The 15,459-nt window shown below is 51.7% G+C and overlaps 2 protein-coding genes across 3 annotated transcripts; both read left to right on the plus strand.

The window, feature by feature from the left end:
* The first annotated feature begins 6,085 nt into the window (after positions 1-6,085).
* On the plus strand, positions 6,086-10,218 carry LOC147911221 (ral guanine nucleotide dissociation stimulator-like). The gene is made up of 7 exons (XM_087428420.1): positions 6,086-6,359; positions 6,618-6,811; positions 7,366-7,476; positions 8,132-8,322; positions 8,466-8,848; positions 9,621-9,850; positions 10,203-10,218. The coding sequence occupies exons 1-7, from the start codon at positions 6,267-6,269 to the stop codon at positions 10,216-10,218; spliced, it is 1,218 nt and encodes a 405-aa protein (XP_087284546.1). The 5' UTR covers positions 6,086-6,266.
* A 2,010-nt stretch (positions 10,219-12,228) lies between these two features.
* On the plus strand, positions 12,229-14,691 carry LOC147911222 (ral guanine nucleotide dissociation stimulator-like). Of its 2 annotated transcripts, XM_087428412.1 has the most exons (5): positions 12,229-12,550; positions 12,975-13,049; positions 13,643-13,675; positions 14,018-14,139; positions 14,341-14,691. In XM_087428412.1, the coding sequence occupies exons 1-5, from the start codon at positions 12,401-12,403 to the stop codon at positions 14,585-14,587; spliced, it is 627 nt and encodes a 208-aa protein (XP_087284538.1). In that variant the 5' UTR covers positions 12,229-12,400; the 3' UTR covers positions 14,588-14,691. The 2 variants fall into 2 exon arrangements, with proteins under 2 accessions (XP_087284538.1, XP_087284539.1); XM_087428413.1 differs by lacking the exon at positions 13,643-13,675 and having other exon boundaries at positions 12,230-12,550.
* The last annotated feature ends 768 nt before the right edge of the window (positions 14,692-15,459 follow it).

Raw genomic sequence — 15,459 nt, forward strand, 5'->3', positions numbered from 1 at the left:
TGGTTTAAAAAAATAGATTTTATTTCTTATAACGGTTTACAGTTATAGGTTTACAGAAAAATTAAGTGGACATTATAGAGAGTTCCTATATATCCCCTCATCCCTCCCAGCATAGTTTTCCTATTATTAGCATCTCATTAGTAATCTATATAACTTATATAACATTATTACTGTAACATTATTAACAACAAATTATTAACTTGAGTGTGGTACATTTGTTATAATTCCTGAACCAGTCCAGATACATTATAATTAATGAAAGTCCATAGTTGGAATTAGGGTCACTCTTTGTGTTGTACATTCTATGGGTTTTGACAAATGCATAGTAATATGTATCCGCCATTACAGAATAATATAGAACTATGGTTTCACTGCCCTAAAATCCCCTTTGCTCAAGGGCCATAGAGGTGTGTGTGACCTTTGTAATAGTCATAGATGTTTCTGGTGATGGTGAATACAGGGGTTCCTTCCAGCTAGTATCCTCTGCTTTAGGGTGAGGAAAGGGAGGAATTTCTCACAACAGCATTAATAATGGAGGAAACCAATGTTGAGGGTGCAGAAGTGGATCATCACAACATATTGATCCCGGAATTAGCATGGTTAAAAGAACTGAGGAAAAGGAAAGGCTGTCCATTTTTAGAAAATCAAAAATGCAACTTTATTTCTGCATTAATCTTGAGTTACTGATTTGGAATCCTATAAATTCAGCATGACTTTTGCTTCCCCAGGCAGGGCCTCATGGGCTTGTGGTGTTTCTGCACTCATGATTGGTGTGCAGCCCTGCATGGGTCACACATAGAATGTCCTGTGGCTGCCCTGGGCCCTGGGTGTGTGAGGCTGTCCCTCCCTATCTTGCACTTTGGAGGCTGTGATGCTAGAATGTTCTTGTCTGAGCCCTGAGTGACATGGGCCCTTTCTGACACTTGCACCTTACTCCTGACATTGCCTCCTCTGATGCAGTTCATTTGCATCACTGCAAATGATGTTCATGCAAATGACTGGTTGACTCAGGCTTGGGACCCAATCTGGCCAAGAGCAGATGGTCCCTGGAACCTTGTTATCAATGGACATGGATGAAATCATAGTGCTTAGGGCTGCCAAATAAAGGAAATGTGCATACCTCACTAAGACTCTATACACTCGTCCTTGGAGATTACATCCTGTGAGAGATGCATAAACACAGTCTCCTCCTTTCTTCCTTTTCAGGCACCTGAGAATGGCATCAAAGTAGACATGATTTCATGTCTCCCCATACCACACACCCTTACCTGTGGAAACTTGTACAGTTCCAGCAGTGTTCCATCTGGGCAGAAATTGCACATGTTGTGTCAGTAAGGACTGCTAGAGACTTGCTCTCTCTCCTACAGGTGTAATTTGGGTTGTCTTTGCCCAGCCCTGAGACCCAAATGAGGGAACTCTCCAGTGCCTTCTGTTCAGTGTGCAGGACATTATAGAGATCAACTCCCAGAGATATGTTGGGTAAAAGATGGGGTTTTCTGTTGATTTTCTCAATGGCAAAAACCAAGGCCAGAACATACTGCTAGTTCTTGTACTGAAACCTGCTGAGAGGGATGGGGCTCCTTAGGGAAAAGACTCAAACCACAATTATCTTCAAATCCAATGCAACCACTTAATTAAGGAAGAATGCCCAGCCAACTCATTCCATCTGTGGCAACAGCTCTCTTGAAGCCTTAGAATTTATATCTAAATCAAGTAACATCACCTTGGCTCTGGAATATCCTTACTGAATTCCACACACATGGAGAAAAGTGATTAAGTTTATGAGAAAAGTTTAATGAATGGAAAAGCAGATCACATTCAGAGTGCGTTTTGTAAATGCTTCTTTGGTTCAGGATCCAAAATGCTTGTTCATTTGAACACATCATCAAATGCTTCAGAGAACAGCAATAATATCAACATGAGATTGGAGGTAGCCCTGGGGAGGAAGAGTAATTACAACTGAAGGCTCTGGGACAAGCAGAGAAGCTCGGCGTCTGTGGGCTGAGAATGGTGCAGCAGAAGGCTGGCAATCAAACTGCCTAAACTTCTGCCCCATGAAACTCGTGTATATGCCACCATCAACAACCAGGGAGCTAGGAAGGGCTTCAGAGCTCCGATGAAGAAGGAATCACCATAAGGCAGAAACATCCGGGAGAAGTTTCAAGGAGTTAAAACTGCAAACACTTAGGAGTCTAAGAGACACAGCCTTGTACAGTTTAAAAATTGAAAATGTGATTACCAAAACTGATTCAAATAGAAAATAAAGAGAGAATATTATACAAATGTGTCCATGTGGTTTCAAGAGAACATCTGAGAAAAATATTTCCAAATATCCACCAGGCCTGGAAGAATTTACATGGGGCGTTGCCTGCACGCCAACTTGCCCAGGAACAAGGTCTCCTGAGCTGGTGTGAATGGAGAGCAGAGGGCAAAAAGAAAAGCATTCAGCCTCTCGTCCTGCAATGAGAACAAGCTCTCCCTCCAGCATCCAGGTGCCTGAAGCTGCGGGGACCCGTGAGTTGAGCTTGACTTCTGCCCCCAGAAGATTCACCCCAGACCTTCCCTGACAACACACGTGTCATTATAAATAACATGTCAATACATTTGAACATTTAGATGAAATTCACAAATTGCCAAAAAAATGAAAGTTACCAAAACTGTCTCAAGAAGAAATGAGAAATCTGAATAGTCCCATATCTAAAGAAGAAACTGAATCCATAGTGTAAAACATTCCCATATTTCCTCATGGCTAACACCTCTGCTGGCAAATTCCACCAAACATTCAGGAGAGAAAGAATACACATTGACTCTAGCTCTCCCAGAGAACAGGACAAATGGGAAAAACTTCTTGATTCATTTTATGAGAATAGCTTAACTTTGCTACAAAAATCTTACAAGGTCATTACAGGAAAGGAAATTTACAAGCCTCTTTTTCTCTGGAACTAAACTCATGTATTCCTAAAAAAAAATTAACCTTCCAAATCCAGCTATATTTTTGAAGGAGGCGACATCATGTCCAAATTTGCTTTATGCATTGCAATTCAGTGTGCTACTTCCTGAAAAGGAGAAATAATACTCTGGGTTACTGCGCTTATTATGTATTATATATATCATGTATAATCTACTATAAATAGAACTGGTCATGTTCTGTTTGCTGGCCTGGGTGATGTTAACACATGTGTACACTTTTTGATAACTTATCAATCTTTACACTTGGATTTGCGCTCTATTCTGATTGTATGTCATATTTCAACAAATATGTTTATTAAAAAGAGAAAATGAAAGCACAACAACGAATGAAAACCATAACAGTTATCCAATTGAGAAGTGTCCAAAGGACTAACCAGAAAGTTTGGGGAAAACAAACCGAAACAAACCTAACCAGTTAAAATGCAGAGTTATTTAGAGTCAATACAAACCGGAAATTTACCTTATTGAAGGTGAAATTGTAGAGATATACACATATGCATGTGAGTATTCTATCATGTATACATACATGTATACGATATACATAGGTACACGCATTATATATATTTATGAGTGTTTGTGGACACACATGCACATATGCGTCTCTCTATATATATAACTTATAGGGGTTATATATATATGTGTGTGTGTGTGTGTATTTACACATATACATACGGCTGCTCTGGAGAGGAAGGGAGGGACAGATGTTTACTGACCACCTACAAGGTTTCTCAAACTTAATTTTTCCAACATTTGAAATGTCATTTTTTTAAACTTAATATATGTTTCAATAATACATTTGTATTTTAATGTGTTATACCAATATAATCTCAGCATTTTTAATTTGTTCATTAATGGCAGAATTCTCCAGCTTGTATGCATTCTCTTGATGCTGTGATGTAATAGGCTGGGCGCTGACAGCCTCCCTTTTGTATTCCAGAGGTTGTGTGAAACCTCAAGTTTGTGGTCTCTCTCTGGCCTGCGGATTTGGACCAAGTTTCTGCACATGCTCACTAGCTGTCCTCCAAAATTCACTCTAACCACCACTGTTGGGAACATACACAAGGAAGAAGCCCTAGGGTGGAGGTGTGTGTATGTGAGGCACGCAGAGCACTGGGGGTGCCTAAGGGCCAGCTGGGGAGATCCATGGGTGAGGCATACCCCACAAGTCATGGGAGACTTCTTGATGGAGTGCTCAGTGCAGTTACAGGATCCACATCCTTTAAAGCCCTCTAAGAGTACCTATCTGCCAATGCCTCCAAACTCTTCAACCCATCCAGACTCATATTTTTGTGCCCCAGCAGAGGGCTGGGACTTCTCTTCTTGAAACCTGGACTTCCACAAAGGCCCTCTCCTCTGTGTGTCATGATCTAAGACAGTGTTTTCAGGGGTTTCCATGCAGCAGCTGAAAGGAGCTTGAGCTGGTTCACGGGCCACTGCAGGGTCCAGAGCTGGGACCGAGGTCTGTCTGCCTATTACCAGATGTATGGCTGGGTGAGACTCCCTCTGGGTCCCTTGGCATATGGTGCTGGATTACACTTCTCCCACAAAGGCATTTTTGTCTATGGATGGATGCCAAAGCATTGTTAGTGCAGGAGTAGAAAAACAGGAGGTGTCTTATTCCACCATGATGCTGATATCACTCTCCTTCTTTGAATTACAGAGATTCAAATTTGACTCAGTTTTTCAAGAGCCTGCTATTTGCCTACAATTCTCTACAACCTCAGACCCTCCCAGACCCACTCTATGAAGGACATAGAAAGAATGTTCTCAGATCTACTTACAAGGGCCAGGCAAATAAAAGCCAACAAATTGGTTCTGGTCATTCTGCTGGGAACAGAGGGCAGTGGACGTCTCATACATTCTGGTTTGGAAGCAAGACTTCTTGTTCTCTGTGGATGAATAAACAACAAGAGAAGAGAGCCTGTGGTAGGTAAATACATGCTTGATTCATCTGAAAAGATCATCTCCTCCCCTTCAACTTGAAGGTTAGTGTAGGGAGAGAGCATGGGTAGTTTCCACTGTTCACCTTCTCCCTTAATATTGAGAACAGAGAATCAGTTTTATTTTGGGTGGCAATTCAACAAACTAAAATTCCTAACCCCTCTTGCAGATAAGAGTGACCAGACCAAATTCATGCCAATGATGTGTGACAAGAAGTATGGAGTGGGGGTTTGTGGAGGCTGCACAGATGGAACTGACATAGATGGGAGGTTCAGCATTAGACACATGTGACACCAATCCACAGGTGTCGTAGGTATTATCTCATATACACCTGACGATGATCCTAGAAAGCTGTTTTTAGCACCATCCCCATTATGCAGGTTGGGAGACTGGGGAGATCTTGAGAGGCACAGTGGCTTTTCCAGGACACAGAACTGGTAGGATAAAAGAGGTGTGACTTCAGCTCTGTCTCCTCAAAGCTGGCCACTGGTTCCACTCCCAAGGAGCTGTGGGGAGGGTGGTGATGGATATTTGTGTACAGTGATGGAGATGACATGGGCAAGGAGGGAGAGCAGCCAACAGCCTAGCGGGGGCTTTGGGTGGGTCTGATTGAAGGAAGGGGCCAAGTAATAGAACCTTGAAGTGACCTCACTTCCTTGGTGACAGCCCCCAACAGAACTTAGAACTCTGGTTACCAGGCACCCACATTGTAATCACAGCCTCCTGTCCAGTTCATTTGAGTGGAGACACTCGACACAGCAGGATGTTCTCGTGTTGTCCCGTGACTTTCCGAGGCTCTGGCCCCCGGAAAGCCAAGAATGAGAGCATGTTAAGTCGCTTTAGACATTGGCTCAGCCCTCACCTCGAATGTCTGTGGCCTTTTGGCAGGAGGAACCATCAGGTAACAGCGTAGCCCAGGGCAGGCCACTCTAGGTCAGGCCACAACTGTGATCCCAAATGGACAGCCCCACACCCCTTGACCCTCATTGTGTGTGTGTGTGTGTGTGTGTGTGTGTGTGTGTGTGAGGTGGAGTTAGAGAAGGTAGTATGAGGAGGAACCACCCTGAGCAGGAGCAGGTAGCTAAATGGTGGGAGATCTGGTGGTGTGTCATGTTCATATTGAAGATCTTGGCTGCAGGAGAGGAAGGTGAGTGCTGGGGACCAAGCTCTTCTACCCACATGTGAATCCCAGGCAGTCGAGGTGTCATCACATTCCTTCCCTGATGGAGACTATGCAGATGCCCCTCTGTGCCTGAACTGTGGTGGGGTTTCCCTCTGTGGCGAAGTCCAGGCAGGCCCCTGATGCCTCCTGGCCTGACTTCTGGGCACTGTCACTGCAGAGCTGCACCCAAGTGATGGTTGAGGAGCTGGTAGATGGTTTCCAGTTCGCCATCTCCCTGGAGAGGACACAGGTGCACCAGTCCATCAATGAAGAGGGCTGGTCTGAGGTGAGTGTGGGTGCAGAGGGGTCTTCATACCCAGGACTCTGAGATGACCAAGGCACTACTAGAATGCAGACTCAAATCTGAGTCTCCCCTGGAACCCCCCAGCGTTTTCTCATTAGAGTGCTCCACAGTCCCACTCCCAAAGGAATCTGGACCCTCACTCCTTCCCACCAGCTACACAGGAGGGTAGAAAGTCACCTCAATCCTCCCACTTGTTCACCATGATATCATTGAGTGTTTGTACCTCCTCCTCCCCCTCAGTGTGAGGATGAGTCCACCGTGAATTTCAATGAGGCCTGCAGGATGCGGGCCCTCCAGACAGGCATGATGGAGAAGCTGACAGAGTCCATCGCACCAGCTTTCCTGAGGAGGAACATCTCTAGCTTCACCACCTTCATGGTCAACTACTCGGCCTTAGACACATCCCACCAGGTCCTGGACCAGCTGTTTACTAGGTGAGTGGCCACTCCCTCCTCAGCACAGTGGTGACTCTGCCCCCTGCCAGCTGTGTGTCCTGGGAGTGTCACCAAATCTCTCTGAGCCTCAGTTTGCTCCTCTGAAAAGTAGGGTGGGAGAGGACAAATTTCATGGGGATCTTGTAGGAACTCATGGGATCAGCCATGGCGGGTGCTTACCTGGTGCCTGGCTCTGCAGAGAGGGCTGTGGACGTGCTGTAGTCTGCCTCACCCATCTCTGAGGTGCGGCCTTTCTGAGTTTGGAAAAGCACATGGAAACCACCCTGTCAAGGAGTTGGAGATTCCATCCAGCTGGTCCTGGTCCTTTTCCTTGGGGTAGCCAGTCAAGGATCTCTGGGGCAGCAGAGAGGCCCTAGGCCCACTCAGGTGTCTGGGATGGTTCTGGGTGGACTACATTCATTCAACCATGTAGATTAAGCACCTACTGCATGCAGGACATTTGGAGACAGTAAACTCAGTGAATGAAGGAGACACAATGCGTGGCCTCAATTTCCGTCTGAGAGTCAGACATTGACATTAGACATCATTCGCAGGTCTTGTCATCCACCGTCCATCCCAAGGGATGCCCTCATAGCCTCCTTTACATCTGGAGGCATCTCCCCTTATTCCAGCCAGGAGGGCAGAGCGCAGGACCACCTAAAAAAGTGAGTGGTCTTTGGGTCCAGAAGGACGGCCTCCTGTCTCTAAAGAACAAGCTGTGGGGGGAGATGGAGGCTGTGGCTGAGGGGAGCCTGTCAGAAGCCGCATCTCACGCATCTTTTGATTCCCATGGGAAGGCAGAGGTCCGGTGGCTTCCACTCCAGGAGGACAGGAGTCAAAGAGCTATGGATGGGTGCCAGGACCCCTGGGAACCAGAGGGGTGGCTGGGCTGAGTTCTCCCCTAGAAACCCATTCCCACCACAGACCCATTTTAATCTGCCTCCCCTTCTCCACATCTACCTCTTCTGACCACCGCCTCCAGGCCCAGAACAGGAGGTGTGTGAGCAACCTGGTCACAAATCTGTCTCAGTGCTCAATCCAGTTGCACAAGTGCATGGAGGGCTGGGGTGGGCTGTGTCCCAGACCTTCAGGAGAAGAGTGTCCGTGGGAAGAGAGTCACAACAGACTCTGTGTCAACTTGCTGGATGAGCAGGCCTGCCACTGCCAGGACAGCCTCACAGGGGTCAGGGCTGCCATGTGGCTCTCACCTGGATGGAAAGGGGCAGGCATAGGGCCCAGTCCCAAGCCATGGTGCCTTGGGTGAGAAGTGTGGAGGGAAAGGCCAGGCCTCTGACTCTGTTGCCCAATTGCCTCCCCCAGTGCCATCTCTTCTCTGGTGGGAACCTGCCTGGACCCAGGGCAGGATTTCTGGGAGCTCCTGCACTATCCCTGCTTCAGCATGAAGCTGGCCTCTCTGCATCTCAGCTTGCCTGGCTCGGGGCTGCAGGGCCACGCCTACCTTCTCCAGGTCCAGCTGGAGCATCCACGGCCCATTGAGGCAGAGCTGGAAGGTGAGGCGACTGCAGTCTGGGATGACAATTTGCAGAGTGTTCAGAGGCTTGGTTCACTTCAAGGCAGTGGGGTCTTTCCTGGCTTTGACAGGCACAGGGGAAGTCAGCTACTTGAGTGACACTGTTTCTTTCTCCTGCTGCAGGACCATCTCCAGAGCTCCCTCCAGCTCCAGCGCCAGAGCAAGGGCCAGCTCCATGGCTAGATCCAGCTCCAGCTCCAGCTCTAGTTCCACCACCTGTGCTAGAGCTGGAGCCAGTGTCACCTCCATCAGTCCCTCCAGGGCCAGAGCCACCACCAACATCAGCTCCAGCCCCAGTGCCAGCTCCTGAGCTGGAGCCAGCTGGACCATTGGCTCCAGGGAGAATCCTCCCTCCACCTGGAGAGATAACAGCAGAGCCAGATCCAGCCCCAGAGCCCACCTGCCCCTGGGATGTGACCACCAAGAACCTGCTGAGGGAGGAGAAGCCTGACTTCTTGGAGTTCCCTCCCCGGCTGGTGGCAGAGCAGTTGACACTGATGGATGTGGTGAGCAGCGGGGCTCTCAGGGCAGGTGGGGCCGGCCTTCCCTGTGCCATCAGCTGCCCCAGACCTGCCATTTCCTGATCCAGAATCCCATGATCTCGGTCCAACCTCTTGCTTCCCCACTTACCCTCATGTGACCTGAGCAGCCTTCTTAACTCCCAAGCCTTTGCTGTCCTCATGTGGACAGTAGGGGTGGACTTTGAGAGCAGCTGCCATGCAGAGTGGCTGTGCAGGTGGATGAGGTGGAGCAGAGAGGAAGTTGGGCAGAGTCTGCGCTTTGGTGGGGGAGGGGAGCACACTGAAGTGCTGCCTCGTCCTTGGGTAGTTCACTCATTTGCCCAGGAGGCCTCAACAGCCTCAACACTAACTAGGCACTTAATGTGTACATGACTACAAGGCAGACAAACAAAGCCCGTGGTTGTTTCTGCCTTGGAGGAATGTGCATCTGAAAGAGAGTCAGACCCCAGGATGGTCAGAATGGGTGTAAGATGCCCCTAGAGATGGTCATGCAGGAGCTGAGTTGTGGTGCTTGGAGGAAGTGAGACTGGGCGGCGAGCAAATGCCACTTCCCTGAGCCACAGTATGGGTTCCTGGGTCATCCTGTGCTGGGTGCCCTCAGGGGACACAGGCAACACCCAGGGACTCCCACAAGCCTCAGGCCACATTCTCAGCTTCCTGAGCTCCAGCTCTCACCACTGACCCAGCCTGGGACTGGGGGCTGCGGAAGCTGAGCTGGGCTGTGGCAGGGCTGGGTGACACTCCCTGTCCTCCCCAGGAGCTCTTCAAGACAGTGAGGCCCCACGACTTCCTGGACTCCATCTGGTCCCAGTGTGACAACAGGGGCAATGAGCACCTGGCACCGACCATCCATGCCACCATGACCCACTTTAACAGAGTGGTCGAATGTATCGTCACCACCTGCATTGGGGACCCGAGCATGACGGCCCAGGACAGGGCCAGGGTGGTGGAGCTCTGGATCCAGGTGGCCAAGGTAAGATGTGGGAGGCCCTGGAGCCCCTCTCTGGAGTTGGGGGAACTGCCCCTTCTCCTTTCTCAGCTCTCATGTTTGAAGTCCGTGGTCTGAGCCTTTGCACAATCCTTAGGCCCCTCCTGCCAGGCCTCGATGACCTGACTCCTGGTCCCAGTGGTGGGAAGCTCACCCTTTCCTGGGATCCTTTCTTGGCTTGAGCTGAAATCCTCCTCCCTGGAAGTATTCCTCATCAGGTTCCAGCTGTGCCTTTCCCGGGTTCCCTGAGCTGCTGTCTCATCCAGGACAGGAGACGTCAATGAGGCGACAGAAGCCAGAGGAAGCAGGGCTCCAGCTCCCCCACACAGCTCATTCTCTTCCCTTCCCCAGGAATGCCACAGCCTGAGGAACCTTTCCTCTCTCCATGCGATCTTCTGGGCTCTGCAGGGCCCCTCCATTCAACGTTTAAAAGAGACGTGGAGACAGGTGTCCAGGTGGGTAGGCCTCTCTCCATGCGAGCACCACCTGGGTGGACCAGACACCCCCCACAGGGCTGGCATTGCCCTTCAGTCAGTTGGGACCTCCTGGGAGACAGCAAAGCCTGGGGTTAGGGTCTGACCTGGTTGGCAGGCTTGAAGTCTTTCTGAAAACTTAGGCCAGTGGTTCTGCTTCAGGAATCAGTTTCCCTAAGTGACAGATCATGGCTTGAACCAAATTGAAGATTTTCAAGTGTTTGCAGCAACAGAACTCTCTGTCCACGTGAAATTAAGACTGTTTAAAACACATCTGCTGAGAAAATAAGAGAATGGAGGCCCCAGGTGACAATAGGAGAGCCCCCTCCCCAGTCCCAGACACCTCAGGGCTCAGAGGACACAGTGAAAATGCTCATCCAGGCTGTCTGGATCTTCTGGGTTTTCAAACAAAAGGGGTTTACCCTCAAACCACTCCACAGTGTTTCTTTCCTTTTTTCCCTCCTCAGGAAGAACTGTAAAATAGTGACAAACATCATCCAAACATGCCACCGGGAGAGCAGGAAGCTTCTCAAGGAGGTGAGTGGAGGCTGGAGAACTGGAAGGACGGGAGGTGAGGTGGGGAGGGACCAGGCAGGATGTGCTTTGGTAAGTTTTTCACTTAAGGTTCCCCGAGAAATAACGGTCTGTCTTGTCCAGCTGGACAGGAAGCGGGGGGTGTGAGCTGCAGGGGCAGGTGGGGACTGTTTGGGGCAGGAGGCCTTGGTCACGGGATACAGTGGTGTTGCCTGGACTGTTCCAAGAGGTGAGGAGCTGGCAGAATGAGCAGGTGTCTGGCTTCCATGCGGACCCATCAGCTGCCCCTCATCATCCTCCAGGCTGGCGGGTGGATGGAGTGGGTGGGGGTTCCTTTCTTCCTAAAGCAGCCCAGTCTGTCCTCAGGAAGCCAGGCCCCTGCTGCTCCTTCTGTCTTCACTGCACCTCACAGGGGAGGGCATTCTGCCTGTCCCAGGGATGGGCACTGTGAGGTCACACAGGCCTTGTGGACACAGGGGCTGCACAGCCTTGGGCCAAATGGTGGATCTGGGACAGAACTGTGTGCTCTCTGGGACTGTGCACTCTAGCCCGATAGTGGTCACTGCTGACAAACCAGTGAGTCTCCCCCAGTGCCTTGTCGACAAGGATACGCCCCAGATGGCAATGAGAATTATCGAGGAACCTACAGATTCTTAATGGACCTTCCTGACAGATTCTTAATGGCCTCCATCGAGGCCCTGGCAGGAGGGGCCTAAGGATTGTGCAAAGGCTCAGACCACAGACTTCAAACATGAGAGCTGAGAAAGGAGAAGGGACATTAGAAGTTTCCAAGTGAAAAAGGATGCAAATGTCACCATTACACAGTGCCGTGGTCAACTCCTACACTGTCACTCAGATGTGGCACACGGGGGTCCCCTTCCTGAGTGAGTGAAGGAGGAGTTCTGTACAGGGACAATCCTGAGGGGATCCTAGGGAGCTGAGGCCTTTGGCATGGCCTCAGGTCCAGCCTGGTGTCAGAGAATCCCAGGGGGCTGGAAAACACAGAAGCCACTTGCATGGGACCCCGAGACACCTTGTGCCTCTCCATCCATGGCTCAGGTTGACTGAGGGCCTCAACACACCCCGAGAGTCCAGAGGACAGGACATTGGTCCGAGGTGTGTCTGGAGGAGGAGTGAAGGCCGGGGGCCAGGGCCTCTGGCTGGGAGGGGGAGCGGTCTCCTCTGTGGGCCCCTGAGCAAGTCACTGCCCCTCTGTGGGCCTCGGTCTCCTCATCTGGGAAATGGAGGGAGATGATCTGTGGTGCAGGCCTCAGAGGGGTGATGAGGTACAAGGGGGAGAGGAATGTGCAGGAGCTTTGTGCTCCTCCTCCTCGAGGGGGGAGGGAACAGCACTGGTGACAGTCAGATGATACTGAGTCCTCAGGGGACCCTGGGATGCATGGGGAGTCCTCCTCACACTTTCCTGATGAGGAGAGAGGCTTAGGGGCCTGGGCAGGCCTGAGGGCACAGAGAAGGGAGTGTTGGAGCTGGGAGTGATCTAGAATCAGGGCACCCTGGAATGGGAGCAGCCATAGACACCAGATGTCCAGGGTCCAAGATCAGGGGCCTGGGAGACATGGGGAAGGGAACATGGCCTCCCTGAGCCTGTCCTTGACCCTGCAGGAGGTGATATCTGTGAGGGCCACCCTGCAGATGGACCCGCAGGGAGCCCAGGAGAGGCAGCAGCAGCAGGTGAGGTGGCCTGAGGGGGAGGGTCTAGGTGTCAGAGGAGGGGTCACTCACCTCACGGCTGGAGGCCTCCCTAAGAGAGGGGTCCCTCCTCCTCCAGCCCAGCTCCAGGAGCCCAAGAGCCTGAAAGGCCTGCCCTGGAAGTGACCAGGAGGAGGCCTGGAAGGGCTGGGCCCAGGATGGGTTAGGGTGGGGAGGGGCAGGGACCACATACCCTGGGATTTGCCAAAAGCCGCCCCTGGGAGGTGACTGGGGAAGTTGGGTGGTCCTGGAGGGGGCAACTGGGGGGAGGCCGCTGAGGGTCCTAGGCTGTTCTCTGTGGGAGTCTGTGGTGGGCAGGAGGCTGGGGTGAAGGGATTTGGGGGAGGGTCCATGGGGGCACCTGAGAGGTGGGACTCATCTCACCACTCCCACCCTGATTTCACAGGGTGTCGTCCCCTTCCTGGGCATGTTCCTCTATCACCTGAAGCTGCTGGACATTGGGATGGAGGATGATCTGGAAGTGAGTGAGCCTGGAGGTGGGGCCAGGGAGCAGGATCCTGAGGTTTGGGAGGCGAGAGCCCTGCACTGGGACCTGAGCTCTCAGTACCTGGCAAACCTCCTCTCATGAGAGCCCCATGGCCACCCCTGGGAGTTGGGGAGTCAGGCCCATCTTAGCAATGCGTGAATAGACGCTCCGCATAAGCCCCCCACCAGTCTACCTGGGCTGGTGAAGCTCATAGCTGCCTGCCTGCAGAGCTGCAGGAGGCTGTGTCTGAGATGGATTCAGCCTCCCCCCAGGCCCTGCCCCTGGGGGAGTGCCATCAGCCCCTGCAAGTGAGGAAGCACTTCTGTGTTCCAGCTGTCCCTTCCTCCCTGAGGCCTCAGTCTCCCCGTCTGTCATCAGAGAGGGTGTGCTACATAAGGTCTCTGGCCTCAGCTCCCCTGTCCCTCCTGCTCTGGAGCCCAGAGCCTGGCCCAGTGTCAAGTTCTCTTTGTGGAAGGTCTGCCCTCTGCTGGGCCCTGACATTCCTGCAGCCTGAGAAGGGGTGGGATGGGGGTTGGTTCTGGGCTTAGGGGGCTGTTTCTGATGGACATTGGCTGTCTCCCTTCCAGGGAAATCGGGTCAACTTCCAGAAATGGTGTGAGGTGAGCAGCTATGGGGAGGATGGGGATGTGGAAATCAGAGACCTCCCCTGGCAAGACTTTCTCTGGCCTCATCCCTTGGGTCTTACATTTATTGGGAGAGTCAGATCCACAAAGCTGGGCATCCCATCACGTTGGCGGGTGCGGGAGGGGCTGGCATCAAGGACACCTTCCTGGATGAGGAACTAATTCAAGCCAACTGTGAGGACAGGCAAGTCCTGAATGGAGTGGGAAGGAAGGAGGGTTCCCGAGTGAGCACAGACCCCAGACCAGATCCTCACTCCGCACAAGTCCCTGGCAGCGTTCCCCACCCAAGCCCTGTCTGCATCCTGTCCTTCCTCCCAGAAATTCACACTCATCCGGAGGATCCAGCTGCTCCAGCAGGCTGCAAATGCATATGACCTGGAGCCCGACGAGCGATTTGGGGCCTGGTTCCAGGCCATGGAGCCCATCAGTGTCCATGAGAGGTGAGGGGGACAGGAGTTGGGTGAGGGCAGGGCAGACTCTCTCTGATGGCCAGCTCCAGAGCCTGTGGCCTGGCTCGCTGATCAGCCACAGAACTCGTAGCATGGTGACCCATGGGGCACCAGGACTCAGCTGCTGGCAGACTCTGGGAGGGGCACCTGAGGTGTGGCTCCTGGTAGCTCACAGGCCACTCTGTCCTGTAGCTACTGGGTCTCCTGCCAGCTGGAGCCCGCACACCAGAAGGCGAGCAAAATGCGGCTCTTCAGGAGAAAGAGGAACCGGACATCCTCCAGTTCAGGGCCGAGTGAGTGTTGGGACCAACAGCGACTGAATCCAAGGGGCTCAGTACAGCTTCGGGCTAAGCATGGGACTGGATCCCAGCTCCACTGCTGGGCAGGCCTGGGACAGGCCGCTCCCCTCTCCTCTCTGGGATTTAGTTGCATCCTCTGAAATGGGTGATGCTAAATGATGCCTCCCGCATCAGGGACAAACGGGGTGCTGTTGATGGACTGAGCACTCGGCACAGAGTTTGGCTCAGAGTGCAGGGGTGCAGGGAGGTGTGCCATGAATCTCAGGGAGGAACCCCAAAATAATCTGTTTCTTCTCTTCAGCCACCACGCCCTTGGCGATGAGGCGTCACACTCTGGAGACCACAAGGGCAGCTCCTCCTGACCAGCAGTGACACTGGCGCCCTCGTGGTGCACTGGGCCAGCTCTTCCCACCCTGAGTGAACGATGACATCCTAAGACTTTCCCTGGTTTCCCCTAAAGCCCTAGAGGGAGGGCACCACCCCTTCCAACTCCCTGACATCTCCACCCCTGCGACCGTTAACCCATTGGGGAGGAGTGATATTATTTCTTTAATAGTAAATGGTAGGTTTGACTCTTATGTTATATCCTGTTTCTGTCGCAGCCTGGGTGTTGTGGTGTGGTTCTTTCACTTCTTATGCTCATGTAAATGAGACACAGAATCTTATTTTCCTCCTTGAATTAAGAAGTTGTGTATGGTCACAGCTTATTGTATGTGGGAGAAGGGAGGAGGGCCAGCCTCCTCCCTGGCTACTGAATGACACCCTCAAGTCCCCCTTCCTCAGAGGACAGGTGCATTTCTGTGTGGTTCACCTGGGCCAGGAGCAGAGACAGCCCCTCAGATCTCCCTGGATGTAGAGGTTGGAGGGACATTCCCAGGCAGAGCAATAACCACTGAAATGTGGGTGTCTTTCAAATAGCACTTACCAGGACCATGTCCTTCCCCAGGATAGTGGCTGTCTTTCTACAGCTTATCAGGAAGAAGGAATGTTTTTTGCTTCTCTTGTTGATGTT

This window comes from Ceratotherium simum, unplaced genomic scaffold, assembly GCF_057802395.1.
Source record: "Ceratotherium simum simum isolate JZ-2026a unplaced genomic scaffold, ASM5780239v1 HiC_scaffold_46, whole genome shotgun sequence".
In the NCBI taxonomy this organism is placed as follows: Eukaryota; Metazoa; Chordata; class Mammalia; order Perissodactyla; family Rhinocerotidae; genus Ceratotherium; species Ceratotherium simum.

Excerpts from the sequence above, each read along its gene's own strand:
- LOC147911221 (XM_087428420.1), top strand. The coding sequence starts at position 6,267 with ATGGTTGAGGAGCTGGTAGATGGTTTCCAGTTCGCCATCTCCCTGGAG. Across the intron at positions 6,360-6,617 it reads ATGAAGAGGGCTGGTCTGAG|TGTGAGGATGAGTCCACCGT; the intron begins GTGAGTGTGGGT and ends CCTCCCCCTCAG. Across the intron at positions 8,849-9,620 it reads AGTTGACACTGATGGATGTG|GAGCTCTTCAAGACAGTGAG; the intron begins GTGAGCAGCGGG and ends TGTCCTCCCCAG.
- LOC147911222 (XM_087428412.1), top strand. The coding sequence starts at position 12,401 with ATGTCCAGGGTCCAAGATCAGGGGCCTGGGAGACATGGGGAAGGGAAC. Across the intron at positions 12,551-12,974 it reads AGGAGAGGCAGCAGCAGCAG|GGTGTCGTCCCCTTCCTGGG; the intron begins GTGAGGTGGCCT and ends CTGATTTCACAG. Across the intron at positions 14,140-14,340 it reads CCCATCAGTGTCCATGAGAG|CTACTGGGTCTCCTGCCAGC; the intron begins GTGAGGGGGACA and ends TCTGTCCTGTAG.